Consider the following 11,182-nt stretch of genomic DNA (forward strand, 5'->3'; position numbering starts at 1 on the left):
ATCAGTTACAATGCATACTGGTTTAGAATAATATATATTTATCCTACTTAACTGCGTGGACAAATAACTTTGAAATAATTTGTAGCAGTGTATCTTTTTAAATTATTTGGGAGGAGCAGGAGGCTCTTTATAGTATAAATATATTTCACTCCAGCCCACTATATATAAAATCTTTTTTTTTCCCTCAGAACACACTCATTTTCAGTAGTATTATGACCAGAATGTTTTGGTACTTTGCATCTGTACTTTTCAATCAATGGACAGTGTACAGTTACCAGCAGAACACCTCAGCTCTGCACCATTTATCCACCACAAACTGCTGAGAAGTTTGTGGGTTTGGTTTTTCTCCTTCCTTTCTTTAAAGTGCCCCCGACATCTCCATCTTTGTGGCAAGATTTGACCAGTTAGAGTCCGGTTCCAGATAATACACTGACTGAAACAATAAATACGGTTCTACAAAAACATTCTGGTTATCTTCTATAATTGCGACGAAATATATCACAATATATTATATACCTACACTTATAATACATGCACAGACATGTCTCATCACATGGACAGACACTACAAAAAATCATCTCCCTCCCCCTCCCCTAAATGCAGAAAAAGTAAGAAAATGTGGTTTTGGTCCAATCCTATGGATGAAGGGTGAAAGAAACTGAAAGGATGAAGCCAACGCCTCTCTACCCACTTTCCCAATAAAATATCAACATCCCAAGCCCACAACTTTTTTAGCCTTAGCCATGAGAGGGGAATGTCTACATTTAGCTGCAGTTTGAGATCACCTCGTTTGATGGGGCTTTCATCCACATCCCCACATTCTCTCCAAGTGCGCAAGATCCCGGGCTGGCTGATCACGGCGCAGCTCACGGGTCACGGACAGCACCGGCCCCTCGCGACTGACTACCAGTCCCGCGACAGCTTGGTGTTCTGATCCCGTTTGGGCGGCGCGGGGGGCGGCCCCCTGCGCAGCGTTGCATAGCCGGAGATGTGAGTGCCCCCGAAGGGGCTCGCCTTCTGCTGGTCAGCCAGCAGCTCGGGCGGGGGCGGCGGCAGCGCCATGTCGTCCATGGTGGCCGTGGGCTCTGCCCGGGACACGCGCGCCGATGACAGGGAGCCGTGCCGGGTGATGGATTTCCGCTGCAGCGTCCGGTTGAGGTCTGCCAGGAATCCTGGCTGCACGCTAAGGCTGGACTTGGGTGAAGTGGGCACTTGAGGGGCAGCTGGCCCCGGTGGCTCTGCCACCTCCACCTGCGTCAGTCGGGTGCTGTCGTTCCGCTTGGGGCGTGTGGGCGGCGGGGCTTTTTTCACTGATGGTTTTGACCACGCCTGAGGCTGGGGATTTACAACAGCGACTTTTGGGGAGGTGCTGCCTGAAAACACAGATGGAATTTCTACTGGTGGGGGAGGAAGATCTATTTCAGGTGGTGGTGGTGGGAATTCTGAATCAGATGGTGGTGAAGGGAATTCAACCACAGGTTCCTTTCCAGACACACTCGGAGCAGAAGCCTTGGCTGGGATCCCACCTTGTGGAAGGACAATGGGGAGGCTCACCCCGGAAAGGTTCAGCTTTCCTGGCTTTGGAGGGGCTGGAGGAGGCGATGACTCCTTGGAAGGAGACCCTGACGGCTCTGGTGGGTGTGCAAATTTGCTGACAAGGCGGTCCACTGAAGGCCTCTTGGACTCGTGGTACTCAATGGAGCTTGTGGACTTGATGCTGGAGTTGCGCTGAGGTGTTGGAGGCGGTTTCTTCCCTCCGGGGCTGGATGTCTTGCCGGCCTTTTTGACTGGAGACCCTGATTTGTCAGGGGGGGGAGAACCTGCAGAGGAAGCTGGGGAAGGAGGTGGAGGAGGAAACACTAAACTGCTCTCTGGTGGAGGAGGAGGGAAATCTGGTGAGGGAGCAGCAGCAGGCTGCCACTTGGGCTTTGCCTTCACTGCTGGAGGTGATTGTGGAGCCACACTCAGTGGAAGGGGTTTCAGAGGCTGGGGCTCGGTGGCAGGGGGGGTGGGAGGAGGTGGGAACTGGCTCACTATCTGCTTCACCACGGATGGCACTGGGGACTGAGGGGACGGAGGAGGCTTCACAGAGAAACTCTGCTGCTTTGCGAATGTTGCAGGGGGAGTGGGGCCAGGAGGGGCTGGGGGCACAGCAGGCACCTGGGGAGAAGTGACACTTGGTTGTTTCTTTATTGCAAGGGGCAAGGGAGCTGTCACAGGGGGTGTGACATGCGAGACCCCTGGTGACAGTGCCTTCCCGCTAGGCTGGGGGGGCAGAGCTGCCATGACGGGCTTTGGGGGTGCCTGGGGAGGGAGGGGCGCAGGCACAGGCGGAGGTGGCGGTGGCAACGAGGAGACAGCAGTGGCCTGGCTTACGCTGGGTTGGACCTGATGGATCTTGGGGGGCGGCGGGGGCGGTGTGAACTGCGGCACACAGGGGGCACAAGGTGCCGGCTTCAGCTGCGCCATGGCTGACCCCGGCGTGGGGGGCGGCGGCGGGGGCGGTGGCGGCGGCATCACCCCGTTCGGGGGTACCAGGACGTGCGGCTTGGCCGCGGGCGGCGGGGGGCCCTGCAGGGCTGCGGGGGCCTTGGCGAAGGGGCCGCCGTGCTGCGCGTTCTGCAGCCGCGTGATGGTGCTGTACTTGACGAAGAGCGTGGCGGGCGAGCCCGCAGACGGGGCGGCCTGGCTGGGCAGCGGCGGCGGCGGAGGCGGAGGCGGCGGCGGAGGGGGCGGGGGCGGAGGGGGCGGCGGCGGCAGCGGCGGGGACGGCTGAGATGCTGCGAACGGCGCCGCCACCTTCGGCTGGGGGGACACGGGAGCCGGGACTGACACGAAGGGCCGACCTACGGGCTCCATCCGGGCCTACGGGACGGGGTTTTTAGTGACAGCGGAAAGGGAGAGAGAAAGAAGAGAGAGGGAGGGAGGGAGAGAGGGAGGGAGACAAAGAGGTTACATAGTCAAGGTCTAAATGTGCCTGTCATTAAAAATTAAGTGGCAGATTACAGCATGCAAGAAGAATTAGCAAAACAATGGAGCAAGAGTCCATCCCACACACTGACAAGGCAGGACCATGCAAGCTGGTGGGATGGCCGGGGGGCTGACAGGAACAGCGCAGCCAGGTCTGCTCCGAGTCAGGCTGGCTGGCAGGGAGCAGGCACGACAGTGGGCACCTCCCTGGGGCAGGCAGTGGTACCCACTGAGAATCACTGGCCGCCTCTGGGCAAGTGTAATGACCCAAACCGAGTCTCCCCCGAGCACCACAGGCCGTGGCAGAGGACATCAGGCAGAGCAAGAGACACTGAACATCCCAGCTCAGTATGACTGCAGTCCAAGCACACACGGCCGCCCAGAGCATCTCAAAGCTTTACATGGGTTAGCTCAGGCCTTACACTGTTCTGTGTTAAAAAACGCAGAAATCCTGAACTGCTCTAAAACACATCGAGAGCAACCTCTACACAGGAACACCACTGAGATACTTCACATGCTCTGGTATCCAAGACTGACGAAGGAAAAAATAAGGAAAAAGAGGGAGGACTGAGACTTCCTAGGAAGGTTTATCCAGAAGGAAATATTTAGACATCTGCAGAAGAGAGGCTGGGAAAGGAAAGTTATACATGCAACTATTATGTTAAGCAGAAAAAGTAAGGAAAGACAGGGAAAAGCTGAAGGAGCAATGGGAAAGCAGCAGGCAATATTTCCGTGTAGTCATAGGGTTTTGCCTAAGTTGTAAGCCTACAAAACAATGATTACATTACTCTAATTTATAAACAACCTCTGCACATAAAGTGGTTTGGCTACAAGCCAAGTTGTGAATTTCACAGTGCACAGCATAGGAACATGCATTAGAAATACACCACCACCATGGCAAGACCACACTGGGTACCTTTACCTTATTAGTAGATACTTTGCAATAAGTTAGCCCAACTACGCTCATTTGCACTGCAAGAGCAGGTTTGCATATTGCTTTGCCTAAACACGGGTGCACAGAATGTCTGTATGTGCAGAACTCCACCGAGAGGATTAGCGTCAGAAACAGCAAACTGTGATTTTACAACACACATGGGTTGTGCCTCTGCCTGTTACATTAGGTCTGAAGGCAAGAGCATTAACAGTTCTGGAACTAAATCAAGGTGCTCACATTACAAAACAGGAGAGAAATCTTGATCTCTTGCAAGCGTTAGTCTGTAAATTACCATTCTCCCAATCACCCAGGTTAATGAATTTTCAAGTAGCACCACCTGACCTTAATTGTGCCCTGTATAAGGCACCATGGGTGTGCTGCCCTTAGCTGTGCTGAGCTTCACTTTTGACACCTGAGACAGCAAAAAGCAATAGGAAAAATAAAAGCGGCATAAAACAGACAGAGAGGAAGATGAAGGTGTAACAGAATAACTATCCCTGAATGGCCTTGGAGACCTTGGAGAATCTTGAATTTGTCCCTTAGAGCAGACACAGTGAGCATGCATTTTGATGCTTATTGTAGCATCCCATTTGAATTGTGTTCAAAATCTACCAAGCAAACTAAGGCATAATGATCCTCGCTGCCCAAATATGAACGATGTGAACAGATGAATAAAGTATTCTTTGTCAAAGAGCAATCTTTCAAAATATGAAGTGAATAGATTATCTGCATTTTGGGAATTTTTTTTTTAATTTGATTTTTTTTAAATTTGAAAGATGGGAGTTTTCCTCATACCCTTTGAAGACAGTCATTTTCACAGTGAGCAAATTAAACACTCCTGAGAGGGAAAAGACTATTGTGCATCTGAGGAGGGGGAGCCCCTCCTCCCACCTCCACAGAATCAAATTTAATTTCCACATCCAGAAACATACTCAGTGATACTTTGTTTACAGAAGAACCTTGAAAGACATCATCGGGTCCTTTTTGTCCTTATAACTACATGATGTCCTTCAGTGTATCTTGACAAACTACTTGTGGCACACGAGAAGTTCATATTTGTAATATGCATCTTCATGAGTATCTGGAATTCTCAGAAAGGCTATAAAAACAATAGTATCTATTTTTTAAAATATAAACTGTGCTTTTTTTAGCTATTTTATCCCAAAGAAAACAAACTCTTGCAACTAAACTGTTTGACATCTCTTTTCCCATACTAATTGCTTTTGAACTGGTTAGCAAATTTAGGTCAAACATGACAAACTCCTTGAAATCTCAGTATGTTTTCAACTTCAGTAAATTGTTATGAAATTACTGCCATCTCATAAACGAGGGGACAGTGGGCAGAACTCACCCGTTCTTAACCTCTTAACCACCAGCCAAGCAGTGCAACAGCCTGGCTGGAGATCCAGCACCAACACACATCCCTGCCAAGCCAAAGCAGGCTCTGCTCTGCCCTGCTCCCCGAGGGGCATCGGCCAAGGGCAACAAGATGAGAGAGAGCTGTTGCAGAAGGGGAAGGGCCAGACCTGGGACTGTAGTTTCACTGAAGGTAAATTTGTCACCAGTTCACTCAGAATTTTTTAACATGGCTTCAAATTATAACTTTACATGGCTCGCATCATTTGGATTCTTTGGAAGTTTTAGGGCGATCCATTTACCTGTGTTATGCATAAGGTAAGGAAATACACTTTTTCATGGATTAGTGCACAGAAAGAAATTTAAACTGATGAAATCTTGATATACGGATGGCCCTCAAGAGGAAGCATTCTGAACATTTTATTTTTAATCAGATAACATAAAAACTCTAAGGGTTTATTTAAATGAGCAATTGCCAGCAGCACTACAGACTTAGTAAGAACAACAGTGACCCCATGCTGGCAAACTTCAAACTTTTGCCTAAGGGATCACAAAGTGTAGCAGCAGGATTTTTACACTGAAACCAAAACTTGAGGAAACAGTAACATCAGCATTCCCACAGCAGGACTGTTGGATACATGCTGGCAAGTGCCCCCTCCTGTGCATCCCTCCCGCTCAGAAAGGATGCACCTGTACCATGCACAGGCCATCTGCTGATGGACATGCTCCAGGTGTTGCACTCATGCAGTAGGAAAGTTGGATAACAATTTAGCAAGCAACATTCTGGACTGAGAAGTCTATTACTATTAGAATCAGACAATTTCCAAGCCAGCAGGCACTGCAGAAAAGTTATGAACCCAAAGAATGCAGCCATGTCATTTTTCACATTGTCACACATGCCTTCTGATCTGAAAATGAGAAGTTTTATCTTATTTTTAGTTATTTATCTGAAGCACCAGTGCCAGGTGTAGTGACCCATGGTTTTAGTTTTAAAAAGCTTGCTTCTCTGATTTGAACCTCAGTGTTCTGTCAGTGTAATAGCTACTACAGTTAATGACATCAAGGCTGCTCTCAAACCTGGAGATTCCTTTGAACCTGACAACAAACCAGCTTAAGTGGAATTTCTGCTGTATTTATAAATATTCCCTAGGAACTACACCAGTCAGTTACCACAGAAAGAACAGAAAACACTAAATCACAACAGACCTGAGCCCCAGGCTCAATGAGTTAAAATTTTTTGTAACTCTCTACCAGCAAGAGTGGATACCAAATCTGCCTCAATTCACAACCCCTGTCAATGTTATGTTTTGATCATATCTGGTGTTACTGTTTCCATTTCCACCTAATATAACAGAAAACTTTTGAGTAAAAAGTACTAAAGTACTTCAAAATAGATATACCTGCCTTCAGGTCTGTTATTTACATCTTTACAATGGAAAGATGTGGCTACTTAACTGGAGAAAGATTTTAGTGAAAGAATTTCATTCAACTTGTTACCAGCTTATCTTTTTATTTTGTCTTCATTCAACATTAGTTAATATGACTATGAGAAGGACTGTATCACGCCTTCCAAGAACAGAGGGCTTTTGTGCACACAAATAAAAGCAAGAACAGAAGGTACCAGGCTGAATTCCCTGAAAAATGAATCCTTAAAAAACAATCATATAGCAGTGTAAACCAATAATGAAAGAATAAAAAAGAGAAGAAATGCCACTCAAGACAGAGGTGGAAGAGATATATCACTCTGTCTTGTACATTTAGCTGGGTGTCAGTTCTCAAACTAAAGTCTTCTTGTTACCTTGCTGGATTCCTCCAGTTGAGTGCCTCGTTTCCAGGCCTCAGAGAACATGGAGCTGACAATACTCTGCGAACGGACATGTCCAGCTGGCTGGGTGTCAGAAACTCCACTGTCAGACTGATTAGAATGATTTGATTGAGATTCTGTTTAAACAAAAAAGTAAGAAACAGTTAGCATATGTTTCTGAATGTAAGAGTAAAGTCAGGATGCTTATAATGCACCTGTGTGTGACACGTATTGGTCACACTTGTTGAACATGTTATCCCACCAAAGGACATTGCTCCCAGTAACTGCTCCATAAGCTGTAGCTCACATTCAGGTCAGTACTGTGTGGAAAATGAACCAGTGCTACAAACCCCAGTGTCAGTCAAACCCAAAGCTGCACAAAGAGGGCAGCATGTCAGATATGCTTCACAGTAAAGACACACTGCAGTTGCACAGGTTCTGCAACACCCAACAGCTCCTGCACAGTGGGATGAAGTGTATACAGACTGCCCTCTCCAACACTCCTTCCCAGCACAACCTTAGCAACAAACACTGGACACAGGCAGGACAGCCAAACTGCACTAGCCAAGGCAGGAGACTGCTTCCAGTGACACATTCCTCAGCAGAAGAGGAGGAATGATGTGCTTCCTGTGACCACCCAACACAGATGATGCTCTGTGTCCACAGGGTGTCTTGAAAAGACAGCAGCAGCCACTGCCAGACCAATCTATTCAGCATGGCACCTGCTTTCTGTGTAATCCCAAGTTGTCCTAGGAAAAAAAGAGCATCTAGGCACAGCTTGGAATGCAGCTCTGGCAGAACACGCATGGCTGGGGGGGCTATGGCTCAGCTCCCTCCAAGAGACATTTGATGAGATAAACAGCCAACTTGGATGGAGAAATTGTCAGTAACCAAGAACTTACTGCTACAGCTGCAAGCTATGCCACACAGTTGAAAAGATGCCGTCCAATTTAGGCTAAATTTGCTTAGCTCATTCTCACAGGCTACCTTCTGAACCTGCCCAATTCAGTAGCATTACTTCCTGACCTGTATCTGCAGAGGACAAAACACTCACACAATTGCACATTTTCAATAAGTATCTGGCACCTGAGGGTTCAGAATAATCTGCAAAGCATCAGTCAGCTCTAAATAGGGAAATGACACTATATAAATGATTCATCAATTTTTAAACTGTTATGTGCTACAAAAAGTCAGTCCCAGTCCTGTCAACAGGAGAATATTACTGCAGACATGTACAGTTTGACATAAGAACAGAAATGGTATTTCCAAAGTTTGTCTCTGAAGAGATTGTTTGGATCTTTGCCTTTGGGCAGAGACTATTTTTCATTTTCCAGTTTCAAATATTTCAGTCAAGAAAAGCAGTTTAAAAGCTACAGGTGCATGTTTTATGCATCATTACAACATAAATGTGATTCTTTCAATAGGTGAACAGAGGCATCAGGAATTCAAAATGACATCTCCTCAGTATCAGAAAAACACTCTTTTTTGGAGGTGAACAAGAAAGTACTAAGTGCTTCAAATACATACACCACTGCAAGTAACATAACAACATAGTTTTTAATGTGTTTTTATGTTAAACATGAAATCTGTGTTTTAGACTGAACACAGAACAAAGACTTTGGAGAGACAGTCCATTTCCTGCAATAGTCTCTCTTGAGGAGTCCAGACAGCAGATGATAAAAAAGGTAATTAAATCTTTGTACTAGGCAATAGATCACATTATTACCTGGCAAACTAGATGAGCTGGAGCCTGACTTGATACTGGAGCTAGACAAGGAAGTCCAGTCATATGCTGATTCCGTTCTCTTCAATGCTTCCTGATAGTTCATGTACAGTTGCTTCCCATACTAAGCAAAATGACAAACAAATTTAACAACTGTATAAAAGCTGTGCACCCTTTTCAGACTTTGAGCTCCACCTCAGGCTTCTCTAGTTCACCTTTTTTCCCCTCCAGAAAGCAACAACTTGTTAAGAAGATTATGCAATAATTTTTTTTATTAGTAGTAAATTGCTGAAAGAAAGAAAAACAGTTCATTTATCCTGGAAGAGACAGTGTCAAGCAAGAAATGGTCCAATGAATAAACTAAGTCCAGCTGTAGATCTTAGAAAACAACCCTGTTTTCTAAATTCTCTTTTCCCATAAGCTTTCTTTTCACAATCTGTAAGGCTAAAATCTACCCATGATATGTGTCAGTTAAAACTTTGTCATGGGACAGGGCAGCAGAAACAGAAGGGGCCCAATTACCGAATTATTATAACAACAAAGCCTAATAATTTTGCTAGGGAATGAAATACCCAAGAAGATTGCACAGTTCATGTTCAGAGTAGTTAAAGAGAGGAAAGTTAGATTTCACATCTATTTTGCTAAGTAACTGTAAATGGTTTTAAACAAGTGTTGACAGCTACTCATGCCAACAGTGCACGATGCCGAGAGGGTACCTTGGCAATGCGGATGCCATTGATCCATTGGTGCAGAGTTCTCACATCATCACAGCAAAGGTATTTGATATACTGGGATTTCTTCTGGATCTGAGGATGCTGCAGAAAAATTGGTAATTCTCATCAATATTTTAATAGTTAGGAAAGCAAGGAAAGCCATTTAGTTGTTGAGGTCTACACAGACAAAATTCACACTGGAAGCCCTTCAACAAAGTCTGCATTTGAGTCCAGTTAAAAATGTTTCAGACTGTTTCAGGACATGAACTTCAGTGAGGATTGCTTCACACACAGATTGGGCAGGGTGTCTTGCAGGCACTGATTTCAGGTTTGAAACACTAAAAAAGGGCAAGTCTTCCATTGTTTAAGGGCTTAGTACATTCTACCTAACAAGTCTTCTGTACCTCTGGACTAACTCACTGCTTGAAGGAGACAATTGATATTTCACCTTTTTGCCACACCAACAACACCCCCCACCCCCTGCAAAAAAACCCAAAAACTAGGGGAAAACACACTCCTCAAATGACATGCTATTAAGCATAACTCCATTTGCAGCTTCTAGAGCCTTCCAGGTTCCCACTCTACTGATACACAGCTGTCATCTAAAATACTTGCTGCTCCCCCATACATATAAAAAAGAACAGGTGGTGTATTTATCAATTCAGAAGTCAAGAAACAAATGCACATTTGTCATAAATCAGACACTGGAAATCATTCTGGATGGATTATTGTTTCCTGTCCATGCTGTACAAAGTTACATGTCTCTCAGCTGTTAGGCAACTCTCAATACTCAAGTTCTTATCCCTTCCTCTGTTAGGTTAGACCTCAGTGACACAGAGTTTTGCTAGATGACCACAGGTACTTGGGTTTTACTGAAGACTGTCTGAAATATATATCCAAGAATTTTTAGTCTCCTTTCAGAGTATTTTATCCTGGTGTCTTTCAACACAATTATTTCAAAATGAACACAACATGTTTATCTCTGTAAACGGAATATATATAACAGACTTCCTTATTATATTAGATAATTGCTTCCATTTTTCACTACCAGTCTCCTTCACATACCCATTGCATAATGAAGAGTCTATAGAAGCACAAACAATTACTTCACTAACAGACTTGTTAAAAAATTTGCTTGTATGGAAATAAAAGAACCTCTCAGAAATCTAACATCTAGGACCAAGGAGTTATTATCATTTGCTAGCACATAAATGTAGTATGTAACAATAGCACAGCACCTGGCTTGAGCAGAGTAAGTTTTAATGTAAACAAAAGAAGTGAACACAAAGACAAATCCAGCCTGGACTTCAGTGAGAATTGGATCTTAAGTTTGTATTTGCCATTCACCCCTTCCAAAACATGTCCGTGTTCATGTTTTGGGAGATACTTCTCAGCATATTGATTTTTTGGGCACAAAACATGAAAAAAAACCTGTGTGGTTTCTATACAGTCATGCTAATATAAAACACTGATGCAACATTACAAGAATTAAGAAAGGGAGGACTCAATCCTGCTTAATATAATAATTTGGTGATTCATCAGTTCCACACCAAAAACACAGCTTCACTTTGTGTAAGTTACCCAACTAATGCTGCCCCATTAATTTACTTAAAGGGACAATTTTGATACATTGATGAAGACACACAAATGTTACAGTCAAATTTTATGCTCAGAATGGCTAT

At 45.1% G+C, this 11,182-nt stretch overlaps 1 protein-coding gene across 5 annotated transcripts in view; it reads right to left on the bottom strand.

Annotated features, from left to right (window-relative positions):
* Positions 1 to 464: 464 nt before the first annotated feature.
* Positions 465 to 11,182, bottom strand: part of RAPH1 (Ras association (RalGDS/AF-6) and pleckstrin homology domains 1) — an 83,762-nt gene continuing 73,044 nt past the window's right edge. For 4 of the 5 annotated variants that reach the window (XM_071562956.1, XM_071562953.1, XM_071562954.1 and 1 more), the window contains 4 exons: positions 9,504 to 9,602; positions 8,791 to 8,911; positions 7,059 to 7,201; positions 465 to 2,865 (listed from right to left, as the gene is read on the bottom strand). In XM_071562956.1, the coding sequence (XP_071419057.1) occupies positions 904 to 2,865; positions 7,059 to 7,201; positions 8,791 to 8,911; positions 9,504 to 9,602 (2,325 nt within the window). In that variant the 3' untranslated portion in view covers positions 465 to 903. Of the gene's footprint in view, positions 2,866 to 4,679; positions 5,004 to 7,058; positions 7,202 to 8,790; positions 8,912 to 9,503; positions 9,603 to 11,182 lie in introns of those variants that run through there. The other variant, XM_071562957.1, reaches the window with a different exon arrangement.

Source organism: Pithys albifrons, chromosome 8, assembly GCF_047495875.1.
Source record: "Pithys albifrons albifrons isolate INPA30051 chromosome 8, PitAlb_v1, whole genome shotgun sequence".
NCBI lineage: Eukaryota > Metazoa > Chordata > Aves > Passeriformes > Thamnophilidae > Pithys > Pithys albifrons.